Source organism: Atta cephalotes, assembly GCF_000143395.1.
Source record: "Atta cephalotes unplaced genomic scaffold scaffold00065, whole genome shotgun sequence".
NCBI classification, from domain to species: domain Eukaryota; kingdom Metazoa; phylum Arthropoda; class Insecta; order Hymenoptera; family Formicidae; genus Atta; species Atta cephalotes.
Genome location: NW_012130129.1, coordinates 779,137 through 799,700, shown reverse-complemented (window position 1 = coordinate 799,700; position 20,564 = coordinate 779,137). Strand labels below are relative to the sequence as shown.

Below are 20,564 nucleotides of genomic sequence, written 5' to 3'. Positions count from 1 at the left end.
ATTATAATTTCATTCGTTATTCTGTATTTCTTTAGATGGTTATGTAACAATAAAAGCAAGATATAATTCCATTATATGATCCACCATGTCTTATTAAAAGCATACGCAATAATTTATTAAATAATGATCTTGAGTTTGATGTTGAAGAAGGAGAAGAACGAAAATTTGCATCATGGGAAATCATTGAACAAGCACATCATATGGACTTGACTCATAGTATGTATCGATTAATGCCGAAAATTACAGCAGAGCATGTAATAAGAAGTAAAATAAAGAAAAAAAAATTAAAAATGCTGCTCAGGTTTTGAGTATGACGATGGGCGGATTCATACATCACCATACCAAACTAGAAGGTATATATTTATATAAATTTAATAAGATACAATTCCGTATGTAATTATTACATATTTATATTATTGTTGCAGATTGCAGAGGATTTAAACCCAAGATCGATTAATCCGGAAATGCTATAAATTCGTCAAATTAAAAACCTAAAGTAGAGCATGTGATGCCATTAATCAATCTTGGATCGATTTAAATCCACTGCAGTCGAAAACGCTATTAATAAGAATTAAATTATGTAATTATATATTAAGAATCATTTATTTTTCATGTGTATGTACATTTTTAGGGCACGTGAATACAGTGTATGGACCATTAAAAATGCCAGAAAAGAAAGGACGGGATACAGCAGAAATAATACTTTTCTTTGATCGATTGTTTGATTCTGTTAATGGACATACGTTAAAGCCGGAGAAACCGTTAAGAGTTGCCATTTCGCATAACAGTCCACATTTTTCATTTTGGGAGAGGGCAGTAAAGAGACTACAAAGAATGCGATTTGTCGATCGAAAGGATAAGAATCAAATAAGAGATTCGAATGTTCTGAAAAATTGGATTTCTACTATAGGAGGATTACGCAAATTGTGGATAATTTTAAAAGCATACGAATTCAAATGCTTGAAGCCTCGAATTTTAAATTTGGATTCCCTTCAACATTTTTTCGCGCAAATTAGATCCTTCGGCATAAGGAATACCAATCCCACGTGTGCGGAATTCGAGAGTGCTTTTAAAACGTTGCTAATCAACAATTTAACATCACCTCGTACTGTGGAGAATAACAGTGAGAATAAAATAGACGGATCGTTGTTGTTTACGTTAAAAGAGTTTCTTAATCGTAAGATAGAAAGTAGATATAATGACGACTTAATGTTAGATTTGGAAAGGCCTTTAGATGCAACACATGATTATCTTAACATTTGCAATTCTATTGCGGCAAAAATCCTAAATAATTCACGAATCAAAGGATGCGACACATGTAAGAATCTCCTGACAGATGTTAAAAAATCTGAATTAGTTAGTAGTAACGATTTGATAGAAACATTTAAGAGTACTGAAGATTTATTAACATCAAAAATGAGCGGCGTCTGTTATGTGCATCATGCGGCATTAATGTTAGAAACCGAATTGTATGTACAAATGGATTTACGTTGGTTAAATTGTCCACAGCATGATGTTCAGCTTAAAAAATTCTTAGTATCATATATAGTTGCATTTTATATTTGCAAATGGTGTAATAGTATAAATGATATATTAACAGAGAAAGAACATGACGATTTGAAATAGATAACATAATGTGCCTATATTATACGTAAAGTCAAAGCTGTAAATTTTAATAAAATATACAATTTATATCGTTCCATATTTTTAATTATATTATAATTCGCAATGCAGAATATGAAAAGCGTAAATTATTGTTTATTGCATTTTTTTCTAAGAAAGTGAAACCGAAGGAAACAAATAGAAAGAAAGTAACATTCTCGACATGATGGAAATAAATTTATTTTATGTTTATTTTATGTTATAAATTTATTTTATGTTTATAAATTTATATTTATACAACGGGAAAAATATAAATTCGTCTCGTCGACGAACTAATACTCGAATGAAAGGAATTTGTAATACATCCTAATCAGTTTACAGTAAAAAATAAAACAAAACTGCTGTATAACATCGAGATTATGAGCATGGTTCTGTCATTAACAGATCCGTTTATAATTTTTACGCATGGCTTCTATGATATAAGAGTACATATTCTTACATCATTATTCTTAATCATCATTAATTAATCTTAGGCCTGATTCCATCATGTAAGAATAATTTTTATCTCAGTTGAATTTAATTTCTTTTTCTAAAAATTAGTAGAAGATAAAATAAGTTGAATCGAGATTAAAGTTAATATTACATTGATAGAACATTGATTATCTTAATTAATTATCTTAATCATTATTCTTACATTATGATTTTAAATACATATATTATAGATTCATTGTTTTAAAATTAGACAAATCGAGATTTGCGATATCGTACTTTCAAAAATCGTAATATTGAATATATCGAAATATCGTAGTTTCAAGAATCGTAGTGACGAATTAGGGGGGAAAATAATCTTCAATCTCCAAGATAATAACATAACCTGTATAGCAAGTTTGGATCTGAAATTTTTAATACGAATATCATAACGAATGTCGAAGTCATAATTCATCGAAACTATGTTTACAGGCCAATTAACTTTATCGATCTCACGATCAGTTAAAAGTAATTTAACGAATATTCGAAAAATAAGTGCTGCAATTAACACTAACTGCGTAAAGTCTCTATTATACAAGGAATACGGCGATCCCATTAAAGTTCTTCAAGTAACAACGCAAACAATACAACAGCCAATAGGCAAACAAGTAATTATTATTGCAATTAAAGTTTGTCTTTTATCATGAAATTTTAATCGAAAAATTTAATTGAGTTTTTATGGATGTAGGTATCTGTAAAATGGCTACTATCCCCAGTAAATCCAGCCGATATAAATATAATACAAGGAAAATATCCTAGCAGGCCTCCTCTGCCAGCAGTACCAGGAAATGAGGGAGTTGGAGAAATAATTGCAATTGGGTCTGATGTTCAAGGTTTGCATGTCGGAGACAGAGTGGTACCAAATGGTCCTAATTTTGGAATCTGGAGAACACGAGCTAATTATGATTCGAAGGATGTTATGAAGGTGTATATTATTATATCATTTTATAAAGCATATTGATGCATAATTGAAAGAAGAACAGCAACAAGAAATAACAGATTTCAATCCAGAAATTAAGTATTCTGATCCTATCAGAAATTATATACTTATATAATTTTTGATAGATTAAAATCTGTTATTCCTTGTTTCTACAGTCTGTATTTTTTGATTGTATCTCAGGTTTGACAATACATTTGTTGCATATGTTATTTCTTCTGTTTTTATCTGTCTGATTTTATAGATATCAAGTGATATTGATCTAGTTATAGCCAGTATGATGAATGTGAATCCATGTACAGCATACAGAATGCTGAAGGATTTTGTTCCATTAAAACCTGGAGATACTGTGATACAAAATGGTGGCAATTCTGCAGTTGGTCAACTAGTCATTCAATTATGTAAAATATGGAATTATAAGTCTGTCAGTGTTGTTAGAGATAGACCAAACATACAAGAGTTAAAGGTATAATATTAACTAGGTTTTTAATTTACTATATAAATATAATATGTACAATATTATGAATATATATATATATATATATATATATATATATATATATACAATATTATGTCTCTGGCAATGTGGGACTTTGAAGGTACAGTCGACTTTTTTTATTATGAATTTTGATAGAGGAGAGTACAGCTTTTTACAATCATTCAGAGATCGTTTTATTTTTACATTTTTTTACGTATTTTTCTTCATAGAAAATCATCGAAAATTATATCGTAATAATGATGTTACACTTAAGGAAAAATAGGTGTATTATGTGTATGTGTGTGAAAAATAAAGTTAATAAAATTCTTTACATAATTATGAAATCGCTGTCAGATATATATGTTTTGATCATTTAAAAACTAATTCAGAGAGTTGTTGATCCAACTCTGAACTTAGTTTTTAAATAATAAGCATAACAATACGGCGATTTCATATGAATTATGTAAATTATGATGCTTTTCGATTTCCATGAAGTAAAATAAGAAATGTAGAGATAATAAAAATTCGTTAAAGCTTTCACAAGAGAGTATGTAAGAATTTTTTCAGATTTTTATATAGTCCAGAACATTGTAAAAAAAATCTGCACTGAAGTTCAAAGTCTCAGTCTGCTGATGGAAGATGCAAAATTATATATTGTCGACAAAAAATTAAGAATACATCTATAATATTAGAAATATAAATTATTTAGAATCAATTGACGAGCTTAGGAGCAGACGAAGTGCTAACCGAGGAGGAAGTCCGAAATACACAGTTGTTTAAAAATAAAAAGTTACTTGCACCGAAATTAGCTCTTAATTGTATCGGTGGACAGAACGCAACTGAAATAGTGAGACATCTTGCCCATGGTGGTATTATGGTAACTTACGGCGGTATGTCTAGAGAACCATTAACTATACCAATATCCGCACTTATATTTAAGGTAATCCAACATTCCATTTGTAATTAAAAATTGTAAAAAATATTTGTCAAATTTAATTAGGGCAATTTCAGGACATATCATTCAAAGGATTTTGGATGACAACCTGGACAAAAACAAATATGGATTCTCAGGAGAGATTGGATATGTTTAAGAATTTAGCAAATTTCTTTATAGATAAGAAATTGCAACCGCCACCATATAAACTGGTGCCTTTCCGCGAATATCAAGAAGCTATTGCTAAAGCGCTCAGTTTCGATGGTCGAACAGGTGTAAAGTATATTTTAGATTTAACAGAATCTTAAAATGTTTTTTATACATTTGTTACTTTTTCATTTCTATCAGTGGATTTGATAGCATTTAAAATTATCATCTTAGGGTTGTGCAATATGTGTATAAGATTGAAGCAAATTAAAATACTATCTTGTAAAATAGAATAATTTTTCATATGAGAATATACTTATTTCTAGAAATATCGGTGTATAAATATGCCAGAAAATATAGGAAAAATAATTACAATGCGTTGTATGTCTCAGTTAAAATTTTAAATCATTCGATCTCGTCGAGAAGATCGAGCAAGTCCATACTGCGTTTCAAACCTTCGTGCTCGTCCTCGAAAAAATCCGCATATACAGTATCAAGTTTGGCTTTGTAATCTTCGTTCAATTTTGGTTTTCCGTTTTCCGCGTTATTTCGTTTAGCGTAGTTTCCTTCGATGTCAGTTTCCTTACTTGCATTATTTACAGTCTCTTCGTCCATGTTTGACAATAAATTAAGCGTAAATGGTCTCTCATAATTAGTTTCCTCAGTTCCCAGCTGAACAGCCAACATGCCTAATTCTGCTTTCGTGCCGCAGTCTCTTACAAACTGTTGGCTGTCTCGCATTGCGCCCTCCGTTAGGCCGTATGTTGGCAAGTATCTATATAAAATAAATAATTTCCATACCATATGATCGGCATATGTGTATTTTTTTTTTATTATATGTTTTCTTACATATTTTTGCCTAATAACGTCTTTCTATCACCAAAAGTATCGAAGGATCCTCCGCAACACGTCTCAGGGCTCACATCTTTAATCCTCATCGTCGCTAGAATGTTTCCGTGCTCTACGTATTTCTCATCGTATTTTTGAGGTACTACGTTAAAGCTAGCGTCGTCATTTTGTAAACCGCGTCGCAAGAGGATTGAAACTCGCACATGATACGGTTCCAATTCTTTTAGGCAATTCTCCCGTACATTCCAGACCTCTTCGAAAGTCAGGCAGCCATAAAACTGCGCTTTGCAAAGTGGACAAAAATCCTCGTTGAATTGAATATTGTTAAATTGATTTTATTATATTGAATTGAATATTGTTAAATTGATTATATTGAGTTATATACTCACGCTAACAACCATCTGCTGCACCATGCTGACGCACTTTTGTGCATTTACATCGTTGACTATGTCGCGCATTCCGTCTATGTGATTCAGAGTGATGAGAATGATTTCTCTGGGTCCAGTAGCCACCTTCAATTGATACTTCACCATCATGATCATTAGATCGAATAATTTGTCCATGCTACTCCTGTCTAGTTTCATGATGGAAGAAAGAGCGATGCTTTCTAAAGTGGTGCGTAACTCCGATATTCCAATCATCGGCGAATCTTCGAAAATCGGCGATAATATTTTAGGATTGAGCAAAGCGGCTGTTACGTCATCTAATACTGTAATTAAACTAGTCTATAATTATATTAGCTTAAATATTAAAAAAAATATTTTTTAATTGCTATATATATATTTAATGCTATATATATATATATATTTTATTTTGACAATATAAAAATAATTTTCATCAAATCAATTCAATTTTAAAATATCAAAGAATCTTTCCGAAAAATAATATGTGTATTTATATCTGTCTGGTATTTTGATTCAGATTGAATGTACGTAATTTTGATGTCTTAAAATGATAATTTTGATGATCTTAATTATAAATTTTTTATTTAAAAATTGTTTAAAGATAATATTATATAATTGTATAAAAAATTATCATGTGTGTTACTATGAAAGATTACCAGTGTAATTATAAATTATATCATTTGTGCAAAAATATTAGCAAAATGGAATATTTTTGAAATATATTCGAAAATATACTTTCGAGTGTATCTTCACCTTGTATTGTCTTGTCGACATCGATTTTTTGCGCCTTCAGTCTTTGTCGTAAAACGTACAACATCTCGCCGCCCATATTTAAATACAGGATGGGTGTTGAATGCAAAGACATTTTTGCAGAAGCGATCTTTGTTCAACAATTATTGTCAGCGATACATGTATCGAATAAGTACACGTACGCCTTACTAAAGCAAGTAAGTCGATGCGTCGTCTTGACGACGTAAGTGTACATAATTATTGCGATCGGTACCGAGACTGCGCGAAAAAATTTACGTGCAGACCTTTTTTAATAGAGACATAAAAATCTTGTACAGAAACGTTTTATTAAAAATTTTATAAGATTCGCAAAAAACTTGAGAGATGTATATATTTAATCTATTAATAAGTTTTCTTGATGAATATTATTTGATAAGAATTAATGTTAAAACTTATCAAATACAATAAAAAAATCATGCAGCAATATTGTTGCAACCTTGTAATATTGCTAGAATGATTTGTGATGGAAAACCAGTTAAAATAAGCGATACTTAAAAACATTTTCCCAGAATTTTTTTTATATGTAAATTTTGAAATATTCTGTGAATTATAAGATTTTTTATTTTTTAGAATTACGGACAAAATATCATGAATTTTTTTAGATATAAGATTTTATTAAAAATTATAAAATGAAAAATCTTAGAAAACTTAGAATATATGAAGAATTCTAGAAAAAAAATGTATGTTTCCAAATCATTTCTGATAAAAATGTTCCAATTTATATAAAAAAATTAGAAAACTTCGAAAACTTTTTAAGAAGTTATAAAATTATTCAAAAATTTTGAAAAAATCAAATTTATATTATACTAAAATATTATGTGAAAAATTCTGAGAAATTTTTTACCAGGGATGAAATAAAAAATCATTTATTCTGAAAGAAATTTTACCTCGCTATTATTTTGACACATCAGTAATTATTTTAGTAATGCAATATGTTACATTATATCCTGTTTAAATCAAATTTCCCGCGTTGTATATAGATATTTGAGTGTTGCCAAATCATCTGGTTGCAGAAAAAAAGAATTACTAAATCAGAGAAATTCTTTTGTTACTAAATTGGCGGGCGTCCAAGAATTCATCCTAACTGAATCTAGTAGCAGCAATTCTGTAAGATAAAAGAGAAAGAAGTTTTCGTATTCTATAATTGTTGGCAATTTAATCGGGTGAGTTTCTTACTATCTACGATGAATCAATCATAAGATCGTCAGTAGAAATGTTGCTTTCGAATGGAGTTACATTCAACAAGTTGACTCACCTGTCTAGTCGTGCATAGATGATGCTCTTTTTTTTGAATACCGGCAAACAATAACAAATTAAAAAAAAGTATTGTAAATTGTTTCGAAATAATATATATGCAATGTAATAGGTAATATTTAATGGGAAGAACTTACAAGTAAGATGAAAAATTGAACATCTATTTGATATTGCAAATATTAGTATCAAATTATGTTCAATCTATAAGTTCTTATGTTGGGGTTAAACTGATATCCAGATGTATGAACGAATGAAAATATTGAAAAAAATATTAGAAATACTAAGGAAATATTCTAAATATATGTATTTCTTTTAATTTCTAATGCTTAAAAATTACTATTTTATGATTAAAGCATATTTAGTTTAAAATTACTTACAAATAAAAATAAATAACTTACACATGAAATATAAATAATTCAAAACATTTATTAAATTAATTCTCACGGAATAATTTTAAAATGTACGATGTCATTTTGCATAGTGCTGATTATTAAAAAGTTAAATGTCTTTTTTTTCTAGATTCTGCTCTACACAAAAGTATTACATTAATATAATATTAAAATTTTTAAGAAAACAAAATGGATAAAGTACAAAATATGTTAAATATCAGATTGATTGCAGCAGGCAAGCATATTGAACTGTCAAATCAATTTAAGAAATTAAAGACTGATCAGGAACGTATAGTATTTACTCTGAATCTAATGCAACAATATGATATAGTTCCTAGTGCAACTGGTATGCCAAAAAATGCCAAAGAATCGGAGAAATTGCGGGAGGAAGGCAATAAAGTTTTTGTCACAGGCATCTTGAATAACACGGCATGTATTGATGCTTTAAAATTATATACAAAGAGTATAGCCTTTGCACCTTATCCATCTGAACAACTTGCTCGTAGTTATGCTAATAGGTCAGCAGTTTTATTTAAATTAGGCTTGTATTTAGAATGCATTCAGGATATTGACAGAGCACTAGCCCTAAATTATCCTGACAATCTAAGAGTAAAGCTTTATCTGCGTAAAACAGAATGTTTAATGATTACGGGAAATCATTCTGTAGAACACACACTTAAGGAGGCACAGCACTGGCTGGAGAAGATGTCTATAAATGATACAAATCGAGAAAGATTAACTGCAAAGCTTAATGTTTTACATAATAAAACTACGCAGACAAATATAAATAAGAATACAAAAGTGAAAACAGAAGAAATTCCTGCTCTTCCTATTATTAAATCTTGCAATAACGAAGTTCCTTGTGCTTCAGATGCAGTAGCTATAAAATATAATGAGCGTTATGGCAGACACGTTGTAGCTACTCGTAAAATTCACCCAGGGGAGGTAATTGCTGTGGAGAAACCTTATGCATTAATATTAGTGCAAGAAAATATGCAAACGCATTGCTCTAATTGTTTAAGGGTGTGTTGGGCAAACATACCCTGTAACTATTGTACTTATGCTATGTATTGTTCAGAAGAATGTAGAAATATCGAATGGGAGAAATGTCATAATATAGAATGTGTTGTCTTCCCTGCTGTGCTTGAATATTCCACTTATAATCTCGATTTGTGTAGCATAAGACTTGCTGTGCTTGCTTTAAGAGAAGCTGGTGGTATTGAGGAATTAAGAACAATGATAAAAGAAGTTGACGAACACGATGGTATTTATACTTTTTTATAACTTATATAATATTTATACTTTTTTTCTTAAATAATGAAGTGATTTGTATATGTCATTATTTTTCAGATCCACGAACAAAAGGTTTTTCTCGAGATGGAAAGTTACGTAGCAATAGATACATTGGCGTATATAGTCTCGTGACAAATACCGAGAAAAGATCCGTCTCTGATCTCTTCAAGAGATCTTTTGATACTTCTTTTTTTGTATATTTTTTAGCGACGCGTACTGTGATATTTGGTGCTAAATTACCAGAGGATTTAAGCGGACTGGCGAAAAACAACGATGTTACATTTATTGGTAGTCTTATTTTAAGACATCAACAAATAATCCCCAGTAATATGCACAGTGTATGATGTCAACTATGTATATATAATATATTATATTGGTATTATGTGCCACATTTATTGTTTTTTACATCATTCTCCGATGTGTCAATGATTTTTTTAACATTTCTTTTAAAACTTTGATTAATTTAAATCTGATATTTACAGTTTGGTGAAACGCAAGGTTTAGAATATCTAGAACGCGGTATAGCCGCTATGCCATTTTTTAGTTTAATTAATCATTGCTGCGATCCAAATATATTAAGACATTCAAGACCTGAACATATAGTGATATATGCCATGTATCCCATTGAAAAGGGCGAGCAGGTATTAAATTATTTATATTGTATAAATTGTTGATTTAATGCAATATATGTTATCTCGTTACAGTTATTAGACAATTATGGCAAACATTATGCCGTCATGTCAAAAGCACAGAGGCAACAGAAACTACTCGAACAGTATTATTTCATCTGTGATTGCTTACCTTGTCAGGAAGATTGGCCCTTATATGTTGAATTACAGTCATACCAAGTATAATAAATAATAACTTTAATTAATAACAACATAGGTCTGCAAACTTTGAATATTTTTGTCCTTTGGAAAAAAGAAAAGTTGTTTCCCATAGTTTGTGTTGAATCCGAATCCATAAGTGAAACTGTTCTATTACGTCAGACTTTTGAAACAAATGAGGTTGAAAATATTTTTATATTAAAATAAATAGTAAAGTATCATTTTTTATCGATATATTTTTATATTAAAGCATAATATATGTATATTCAAGCATTAATTTGTGCTCTTTTCAAAATGTCAAGCATTGAGTTCATTAGTTGCGAATTTTCAAAAATAATAAAAAACATGTTTCAACTTTATTTTTCTCAAAAGCTGATACAATTTTTTTTATGGATTCGAATTCAGCACATAAAAAATTATATTAGAAAACTGTTATTCTTTTCCAAATAGCAAAAATGCAGACCTGTGCAATTTGTGCATTTTAATCGTATATTTTAATGATAATATAATGTTTGATTTGTTTTGGATATAGACATTAGTGAAGAAACCAGAGGATAAGGCTAAGATAAAAAAGGCGTTAAAGAAATTTAATATGTATGTTGATTTAGCAACAATAGGCAACGTGCCGAACAGACCTTATATCATTAAAGACTTATTGAAAATGGTACAAGTATTGCACGATTGTGCACCGACGCCTTGCGAGGAAATGAGTAATGTTATCGAAACATTAAAACGGGTATATGACTTCAATGGGAATATATGTGAAATACCAGAAATACAAAAGTAAACGCGTTATATTTTTCGATTGATGAAACAACGTTACCATTTTTATTCGTGTATGATTAATAGCATCAAGAAGAACATTTTAAACTCTTTGAGAAAGAAAAATTAATATTTTTTACGATATATGTATATAAGAATTTTTTTGGTGAAAAAATAATTTTTAAAGAGATATATTTTAAAAATATTTTAAAAAGTTTATACAGAAACAATGTTATACTCATTAAATGTATTTTTTTGACATATGTGTTATATTTTTAAAAGATTAAAGTTATGACAGACAATACTGTGCGCTCTCCTTTTCTTGTTGTCCTGCGTGTGTATTATTTCCTTGTATCCTTTCACTCACTTTGTTACGTACGCATGTAAGTAAAGTATGCAATTGAAGAAAGATATAAAAACGATATAAATTGCAAATAATACTGAGGTAGTATAAAATTGTAAAATACAACATTAAATTAAAAAATTCAATATATGTTCGCCTTTATAGTTATTTAAGTTGAGATAATATTATTATATCAATGACAACCAAATAGTGATTGTTAAAAGAATCATCAATCCAACTGATCGATGCGTTGTCCCAAGATTATTGCTTAAACTTCTTTTAAAATTCTCGCCGCTTTTGTACGTAATTCGCCACTCCACTCCTGGATACACAGGGCTATGTTTTTGAAAATATTGTTCTAATGCCAGCTCCGTAGTAATACCTGTTCAAATTTAGCAAACGATTATATTGAAAAAATATTCAATAAATACAATGAGAAAAAAAAGCTTGAAGATATTGTGAAATGAAAGTTACAATGTAAGCATACCGAGAGAGATTGTTTGAAGACCTTCCAGCATGTGAAAACCATCTCCGCCTTTTGCAAGAAAATCGTTTATGAAGACGTTGTAAGTAGCATTTTTTTGGAGTTCACTGTACGTTGGTATTCGGCAAGCTGCGCATTGAACATGGACTGAAATTACCCTTGAGTTCCGTGGTCGACTCACGTCATAGACCACCTGTAAAAACACGCAAATTTATCTTTAACGAACACAGAATAGAACAATAATCAAGTTTTCAGGTGTTCATATAATCAAGTGGAAGTTATAAAAATTAATACTTGAATAATTCTCTTTCGAAATAACGAGATTTAAAAAAAAGTTTAACTACCTGCAATCCTGAATATTGCAAATAAGCACCGAATAAATTCCCAGTAGAAGTTATGTTATCGATGTTATGAACGCTCCATTCCAGCATTGAAAGAATTTGTTCTCCTGTCATAGAAGTTTTGACGATGACATTTCCGAAGGGCAAGACACTTATAATATCTGCTCGAGTGACCTGTAAGTAATGTTATGATAACAGTTTGCGAATTAATCTCCTGAAAAATTTTTTCAGAGTCTACACGAGAATCGGAACATTTTTCAGGACTATTTCATATATATGAATTCTAAAATATTCTAAGAATTTTAAGATTTCTCATTGTATAATTTTTGAAAAAATATCTTAAAATTTTTTATATTTTATAAGATCTTATTAGAAATTATATAATGAAATATCTTACGAATCTAAGAATATTTCAAAATTTATATGAAGAATTTTAGAAAAAAATACATAGACTTTCTTTAGGGTATTTCTGAAAAATATCCCAATTTGTAAAAAAGAATCTGAGAAATTTTTTAAAAAGTTAAATAATTATTCAAAAAAAGTTAAATAATTATAAAAATTGACATAAAAATTGTATGAAAAATTATATGAAAAATTCTGAAAAAAATGTTTCATATAATTTTCATAAGTAATGCAAAGTGCATATCAATTAACCTGATCGTTTCTGGCTCTGGTGATGGACGATCTGATGCTGCCACTATTCTGCACCGCGATAGCGGTATCTGTCCATCCTTCCTTATTAAAATGTTCTCTGGCATACTACGAACAAAGAAAGCACATTAATCTTAAGATTATTTCGTAATGTTGACAACTAGAAAATGTAGTTCATTATATATCAGTTGGCGATCTTACGTAATCGATTATAGCATCGCAAATTAAATTTCCCATATTGCATTCTTGCCGTCTACAAGTCTTGCTGTCTCCATCCAGAAATACTCGTGTTTTTCCAATCACTTGCTCTTGCAATCGGTCGATCGGTTCTCTTTTGTCGTTTATCATTCTTACTACATCTTCCGCCTATAAGAAACAATATAATAAATATCATAAGCTTTTATTTTTTGGAGAATTTCTGTACATGCAATTATTATTACACTACATTAAGAGTGTTTATTTGTATTTATTTATATTTATATATTCAATATATAAACACATCTCTATTCGTTTTTTTCCGTAACTATCTTTTAAAGTATTGATTTATAATTAAGAATTATTTTGTATATATATATCATAAAAAATTTATATCATATATATATTATACATTTATCATTCTCTTAAATTATAATCTATATAATATAGATTATATTTTTTGTCATTTGAACAATTTTGCATTTTTTCAAAAATTTACCTGTTTCACGTTGGCATCCACGAGAATCGGATTTCCTTCTATATGCGTTACCTCTCCTTTAATATCGAAACTTACCGAAAAATTTCCTAAATATTTAGTGTAAGCGTATGCCTGTACGACATAAACTTTTCTGCCGCTTTTCTGTATTACTTCTGTAGGATAAAAACCTTCTGGTACCTCGACATCCGGCGATTTACCGCGATATAGAAAGGTATTCGTATGACCTCCGATTACCAAATCAATATCCTCGACTTCCCGGGCAATCTCCTTATCGGTCTTAAATCCCGAGTGACCCAAAGCGATAAGAATGTCGACACCCTGTTCCTTTAACTTCTTAACTTCTTCTCGGATACACTTCACTTCATCTTTAAAAATTACTTTTCCTGTACTTGACAAGATCTTCGTGTCGGGCGTCAGATAACCGATCACGCCGATCTTTTTGTCATTCACTATGAGAATTGTGCTGTTTTTCAGATTTGTAGCAGCTAAGTCTGGCTGCTCGCTGAGGTCCAGATTTGTTGTTAAGATGGGATATGTGGCATTTTGTATAAAAGGTATTAAACCTTCAACACCATTATCGAACTCGTGGTTGCCCAAGCTCTGTCAGAATTTATTGAATATAATAACGCGAATTATTTATACTTATACATACTTTTGTTTATAAATATTATTTACATTTATTTACAATTATTTATAATTTTATAGAACGAATTACATTTTATGCAGAAACACTAGAAGTACTAACGTTTCTTAAAAAAAGAATGCTAAAAATTTTTAGATATGTATCTAATTAAATTCTTAATCTCTTAAATATTTCAAAATCGTATATTAATTATTAAATTTACTAAGAAAAAGCGAATAAATTACTAAAAAAACTAAGAAAGTGAAAAATAAATAAATTTCAGAATCTTATTATGTATAAAAGAAATATAACATTAAAAATAAAAACGATCAATAATAACCGCTTGGTACTTTTAATTAAAAATTTAATTATAAACGAATTATAATTAAATTGAATTGAATTAATTTAATAGTAATAAATTAACAAGAAATCTTTAGTTTTTTTATAATTTTAAAAATATTTTTATAATTTTTAGAGTCTTGTTCAGATGATATTTACTATAGCGTCTGGCGCCAAGAGGTTCATGAACCAAGCAACCGCTTCCCACTTGTACTTGTTGAACCACGCGGTTCCTTGATAAGTATCGCCGGCGTTCAGGAAAATCGTCGAAGGTGATTCCGATTTCGCTTGACGGACCAGAGTGGCAATTCTGGCGAAACCTCCATAACATTTCCCAGCTTTGGAATCCGCTGGCGTACACGCCGTCGACAATTGCGACGTCTCCTCAAATCTAAAAATATTATGTGAGAAACTCTCAGGGCTATACTTCATTTGGTTTAATTACATAAATTTTAACGTCAGAAAAAACAAGGAAATTGTCTCGATAAATAACTCCATGTGTAACTGACACATAGGTGTGGAAGATAATTAACTATCTTAACATTTGTGATTAGCTCGGTGGCGATAATTGTTGTTGGTGTGATAGAATTGGATTGATAACGATCATATATGAAGAGCAAACATAACTTAAATAATTCAATTATTAAAAAAAAATTATTAATCCTTTGAATTACTCGAATTTGCACAATTATTTTTTGTTTTCCTTGGTAAAAATTTTTCTCAGAATTTTTCATATAATTTTTTAGAATTTCTATATAATTTTATAACTTTCTCACACATTTTTTTATACGAATTGATATACTTCTCAAAAAATCTATAGCTTTTTCAGAATTTTTTCAGAATTTTTTATATATGTTAATTAAAAAATAAGATTCGTAAGATTTCTAAGATTTTTTTGTAAGTATAATTTCTGATGAAGTATTATAAAATCTAAAAAATTTAAAAATATTTTTTAAAAATTATGAAATGAGAAATTTCAGAATATTTCAAAATTCATTTGTATGAAAAATTTTGAAAGAAGATGTAAACTTTCCGAATATTTCTGAGTATTTCTGAAAAATGTTTTAATTTGTATAAAAATTATGAAAAAAATTTTTACCAGAATTGCGATGAGAAACAAAAATATTAAATATATTAACATTTGTATTATTCTTAGGCTAATATTACATTTGTCGACAAAGACATTTCAAGTCTATTGATTGGCTGCAAGAAAGAGAAATTGTCAGATCTCTCCATCCTGTAGCCAATCAATAAACTTAAAATCTTTGTCGTGCGACAATTGTAATATCAGTATGCATAGTGAGATATACATAATAATAGTGAGAATTCCTAAATACCTCGCGTGCATGTCATTTGTGTGAACAATTCTAATGGTAAATTCTTCATCTTTCCGTAAAATGGGATTTGCGAAGGCTTCGTTTGCAATTATCAACAGCACGACAACGTAACAGTTTACGAATGAAATGATTGACATCTTCTATTGTTACTGGTTCCAGACGTTATTATTCCGAGAGTTTTTCTAGAATTTCTTCTTTATTATCTGATATCTTGTTATTGCATTTAATGTCGATAGAGCACGCTTTCGTTTCACTGTCAATTACACTATTGCTTTGATTTTCTCTCACGATTATTGAATTATCATGTTGTATTTTTCAATCTGGAAAGACATAAAATATCTTGTTTCAAGGTTTATTCTGTATATTTCATGATATAATTCGATTAATTTTATAACATAAATTATATTTTACAATAATTGGAATCCTTTATTTGTAAACCTGCTGATGGTTTTTTTGATGATTATTTATGAATATGGAAATTATTATACAATGGAAATATACAAAAGTTTTTATATATTTTCACTTTTCGCATATTGCATTTATAAAATGTGAAAATCTAAATTTCTTGGCTTTACGATCTTGCAAAACAGAACTTGCCAAGAATGCAACGGTTCGTAATGTTGTCGTAAAGTAGATCGTTAAGTTTCAAACAATAATCAATTCGATTTAGACTGGCATCGTGCCTGACTAATTTACGGAAAGTTACGAAAATGAAATTTTTTTCTTTGATTTTCGATTTTCCTTTATTAAAACACGTTAGTCTGAGAAATTACGAATATAGAATTCAATGCAATTCTGATTTTAGGAGGAGAAAAAGAATGAAAGGAACACGATTCGGATTAATACTATATGGAGTTACACTATAATTGTAAAGTATTGTATAATATAATGATAATTATATTGCATATGACAACATTTTTTATATAAAAAATGCTTATAAAATATTAAGCTGTAAACCAGTATGTATTCATTATTATACTGAGTAAAAATATCACATAACAAAATAACACATATGAAAATGTTTCATTAAAAAAATATTCGGATATATGTATATACTCTCAAGCAGTAATTATAATTTTAATTCATTTAACGTTTAATTTTGCATTTGATTAGTTTTATCATTACGACATGTTTTCTAATTTTAGAAATTTTGGAAATAATAATAAAGACATAATAACGTTATAAAAATAGCAGAATAATTTATATTTGATATTGTCTGGAAAAAAAAAAGTTTTATATGTAAGCATATATAATTATATAAAAAATTGACATATTTTATATACAATTATATATAATTATATATAAAATATATCCATATATATATATAACATTTTTTCCCGGATGTTCAGATAAAAGATTAGGACTCTGTACTGAAGCAGAATGGCAAACATATGTTTATATTTTATATAATATTTTTGGATTAGAGTATAATATATAAGTGGAATAAACTTATCTATTGTAAAATAATACACTTAATTATTATATTCTAAAATGTAGTTAGTTATTTTAGAAATATCTTGTGTGTGTTTAATAGTTAATATAAACGACGATTGGAGATAAGTTGAATAACATCGTATGCGTTGCCTTGAATATCAATGAGGTATGTAACTCCGTGCGAATTACTGTGCACTAAGTAATATTCTGTACACGTGTACACACACGTGTAATGCGCAACTTTAGAGAAAGCGACGCAACATAAAATAAAATTAAGTTTCGCGAAATGAGTGCATCGGTACCATTCACGGAAATATTAATTAAACCTAACGCAAATTTTTTAGAATAATAACACTTCCGTTATTTCCGCAAGTCAAAAGAAAGAAAGAAGGAATGAGATGATCGAGTAACGTGCGTCACCGACTATCACTTCAACTATGAATGGCGCTGTTAAATACTTGTATAATTGCAAAATCGAAAATATATGATTATTAATCACTTTTTTACATTATCGCAGCGTTTTGTGTGAGCGACGAGAAATACGAGCCGATTTTCTCGAGCGACGGACGTCGACTGAATATCGACGTTGTCGTGCAGGCCCCACCGAACTTCTTTCCGATCTCTACTGAAGTTCCTATTCGAATCTTGCAGAATCCATCGTAGATATTCAATTTTTTAAGTTTTCGGTTCTCTTTCACAGATTGAAAATTGGATTGAGAGATATGTTAGCTTTATTATAGTTAGCTTTAAAATTTAATTAATAACATTGTTTTTATATATTATATTTTTAATTATTATTACATGTATATTTTTAATATAAATATTACAAAATTTTTCAGAAAGATATTTGAGTCAGAAAAAATTTTTATGATTAGAAAATTGTTTTATATAATAAATTAATATATTTAAACAGGGCAATTAGGAGTCAGTGTCGAAATTTAAGTTGCGCTATGTGTTAAGTGTGTCGTTAATATAACAAATATACTAATATAACTAATGACTAATATAACAAGAGATATCCTATTCCAATAATCTATTCTAATAAAATCTGTTTCATTACAGTAATAAATGTTTTTATTTTATATTAAAAGTGAATTAGTGATATCACAAAAATATATGCCCGTATTCATAGGCAGGCCTTATATTTAAGGCTTCCTTAAATTTATCTTTTGCGCTCTACGAATTATTTCATTGGCTACTGAATATCTAAAGATAAATTTATAAGGAAGTCTTAGTAAAAGATCTGACTATAAATATGGGCATTAGTATTTTTATCATGCATTTTATTGCATGAGAGTAACGATTTTTTTACGTTCTGCCTTAAAACGATAATCTATTATATAGTAGAGTTTGGAAAAATTGCAAGAAAAATAAACGATTCAACAAAAAAAATCATATATAATTCATTTTGGCTAATATTAATTTATTAAACAGTATTTTATCGTAATTATGCTCTTTGAACAGCTTGTATATCTTTAATATAAATAATCATGATATTTACGAATGATCCAATTATTTGACATTGAAATCTAAAAATGTGTTTATTATTAGTTGTTTGACAGAAATTTTGATAAAAATCGATCTAATGTTGTTTTGCGATAATTATGTTTTGCGTGAAATTTCTATGTCTTAAACAATTTCTTTATAATTTTATTTCTTTATCAGCGTTTTATTAAATTTATAATTATTTTTTCGTCTGATTGTTGATTTAATTTCCGATTAATGCATGATAAGAAATAATAAATTAATCTGCAAATTCGATTAATAAGTAAATTTTAAATAAACAGTATTATTTAATGGAATATTAAGTTCTCAAGTGCATTTTTAGTTGCATTTTTATTTGCGATTATTATCTGCTTGAACTTCCTTTAAATACTTTAATTCTCACCAATTACCGGGCAGTTTATTTAACACAAATGAACAATTAATTTGATTCTAAATAATATGTATATACATATACATAACATGTAAATCAAAGTTGGTAAGAAATGCGTTGCTTGTAACATCATTATTTTGTTGCTAGTTACCTTGTTATAATAACAATTTGAATGACATTGTGAATTTTTTATGATGGTAATGGTAACATTAGAGTTAGAAAAATCAATCATAACTTGTAACAGGTTGAAAAAGTCATTGGTTACTGAAAAGAATATCTCTGAATTTGTAACACTTTTTATTCGTTACTTATAACGTTACGCATTTGACAACTCTGTTATTTTTACTTTTTTCAATAAGGAACACATAACAAGTTATTTTTCAAAGCGACTCTTCTAACTTAACAACCTTAATTAGTTTAGTTAGTTAGCGTTACCGTCGTAAAAAATTGCAACATCATCATCAAATTGTTTTTTAAAAAATAACAGCAAAGTAACTGAAAAATTGTTTTGTTTGATGTAAGTATAATATAGTTTAGTTTGATGTAAATATAACACTGATGTAAATATAATATTTAAATTAATACGTATAGCATTAATCAATACAATTGTAATTATTCTTTTCCAGACTTAAAATCTTCTCAGATGTAAATTATCGATTGTTTTATTATTAGAGTTACAGAATTAATTAATATTACATCATTAAGAAAGAAATTATTTCTCATTTCTGAATAAAATAAGCTATTATTTAAGCTTACAAGAGTCTATTGTATCCTTGAGAATCTTAACATGATGAAATCTTGACACGCGTTTTTTTGGCTAGAATAATTAGTTCCAATTGTGTGCTGCCCACCATCGCGACCAAAATGTATAGAACGTAATACTATCTTTCTGTCAGCAAGCCAGAATGTTGCCAAAGTTATTCAACAGTCTCCTTGGCATCATATCCTTTCCCATCTATTATATTCGCAATTCGTTTTTTTCCCATTTGCCTATATTACGTGTCCTGTTCGTCAGAAATAAATTAATCTCGCACATCATATAAATTGATATGACGCGAGGCAATTTATTTACTAGTGTAGATCTCAAACCTCTGTTTTTGTCACGCATTATGATCACGTTTACGTAATATAAGTCATTCTAATTTTGTTTAGCCAAAACGTATCACGTGAGAACAGAAAGATAAGCATATCTTTATATATATATATATATATATATATGTATATATATATATATATATATATATATATAT

The 20,564-nt window shown here is 28.8% G+C and overlaps 4 protein-coding genes across 4 annotated transcripts; 2 read left to right on the top strand and 2 right to left on the bottom strand.

The window, feature by feature from the left end:
• The first annotated feature begins 2,552 nt into the window (after positions 1–2,552).
• LOC105623844 (probable trans-2-enoyl-CoA reductase, mitochondrial) lies at positions 2,553–4,787 on the top strand. The gene is made up of 5 exons (XM_012205218.1): positions 2,553–2,738; positions 2,819–3,055; positions 3,312–3,533; positions 4,255–4,485; positions 4,557–4,787. The coding sequence occupies exons 1-5, from the start codon at positions 2,553–2,555 to the stop codon at positions 4,785–4,787; spliced, it is 1,107 nt and encodes a 368-aa protein (XP_012060608.1).
• Positions 4,788–5,031: 244 nt separating this feature from the next.
• On the bottom strand, positions 5,032–6,864 carry LOC105623843 (protein OSCP1). The gene is given in 4 exon segments (XM_012205217.1): positions 5,032–5,401; positions 5,476–5,753; positions 5,865–6,184; positions 6,633–6,864. Coding segments are annotated over 4 exon segments (1,200 nt in total).
• A 1,636-nt stretch (positions 6,865–8,500) lies between these two features.
• On the top strand, positions 8,501–11,218 carry LOC105623842 (SET and MYND domain-containing protein 4-like). The gene is made up of 5 exons (XM_012205216.1): positions 8,501–9,575; positions 9,662–9,942; positions 10,087–10,245; positions 10,309–10,452; positions 10,964–11,218. The coding sequence occupies exons 1-5, from the start codon at positions 8,501–8,503 to the stop codon at positions 11,216–11,218; spliced, it is 1,914 nt and encodes a 637-aa protein (XP_012060606.1).
• Positions 11,219–11,664: 446 nt separating this feature from the next.
• Positions 11,665–16,141, bottom strand: LOC105623841 (protein 5NUC-like). Its single transcript, XM_012205215.1, has 8 exons — positions 16,005–16,141; positions 14,827–15,058; positions 13,707–14,306; positions 13,214–13,378; positions 13,016–13,120; positions 12,365–12,535; positions 12,024–12,213; positions 11,665–11,918 (listed from the first exon to the last, which is right to left on the bottom strand). Exons 1-8 carry the CDS (start codon positions 16,139–16,141, stop codon positions 11,725–11,727), a joined length of 1,794 nt encoding a protein of 597 aa, XP_012060605.1. The 3' UTR covers positions 11,665–11,724.
• Between the last annotated feature and the right edge of the window lie 4,423 nt (positions 16,142–20,564).

What these genes read in the sequence shown, in the direction of transcription:
- LOC105623844 (XM_012205218.1), top strand. Translation starts at nt 2,553, where the DNA reads ATGTTTACAGGCCAATTAACTTTATCGATCTCACGATCAGTTAAAAGT. An exon ending in ATTCGAAGGATGTTATGAAG is followed by an intron (nt 3,056 to 3,311) that starts GTGTATATTATT and finishes CTGATTTTATAG; the next exon opens with ATATCAAGTGATATTGATCT. An exon ending in TATCCGCACTTATATTTAAG is followed by an intron (nt 4,486 to 4,556) that starts GTAATCCAACAT and finishes GGGCAATTTCAG; the next exon opens with GACATATCATTCAAAGGATT.
- LOC105623842 (XM_012205216.1), top strand. Translation starts at nt 8,501, where the DNA reads ATGGATAAAGTACAAAATATGTTAAATATCAGATTGATTGCAGCAGGC. An exon ending in AGAAGTTGACGAACACGATG is followed by an intron (nt 9,576 to 9,661) that starts GTATTTATACTT and finishes ATTATTTTTCAG; the next exon opens with ATCCACGAACAAAAGGTTTT. An exon ending in CCATTGAAAAGGGCGAGCAG is followed by an intron (nt 10,246 to 10,308) that starts GTATTAAATTAT and finishes ATCTCGTTACAG; the next exon opens with TTATTAGACAATTATGGCAA.
- LOC105623841 (XM_012205215.1), bottom strand. Translation starts at nt 16,141, where the DNA reads ATGTCAATCATTTCATTCGTAAACTGTTACGTTGTCGTGCTGTTGATA. An exon ending in TCTTGGCGCCAGACGCTATA is followed by an intron (nt 14,307 to 14,826) that starts GTAAATATCATC and finishes AAATTCTGACAG; the next exon opens with AGCTTGGGCAACCACGAGTT. An exon ending in TGGATGCCAACGTGAAACAG is followed by an intron (nt 13,379 to 13,706) that starts GTAAATTTTTGA and finishes TGTTTCTTATAG; the next exon opens with GCGGAAGATGTAGTAAGAAT.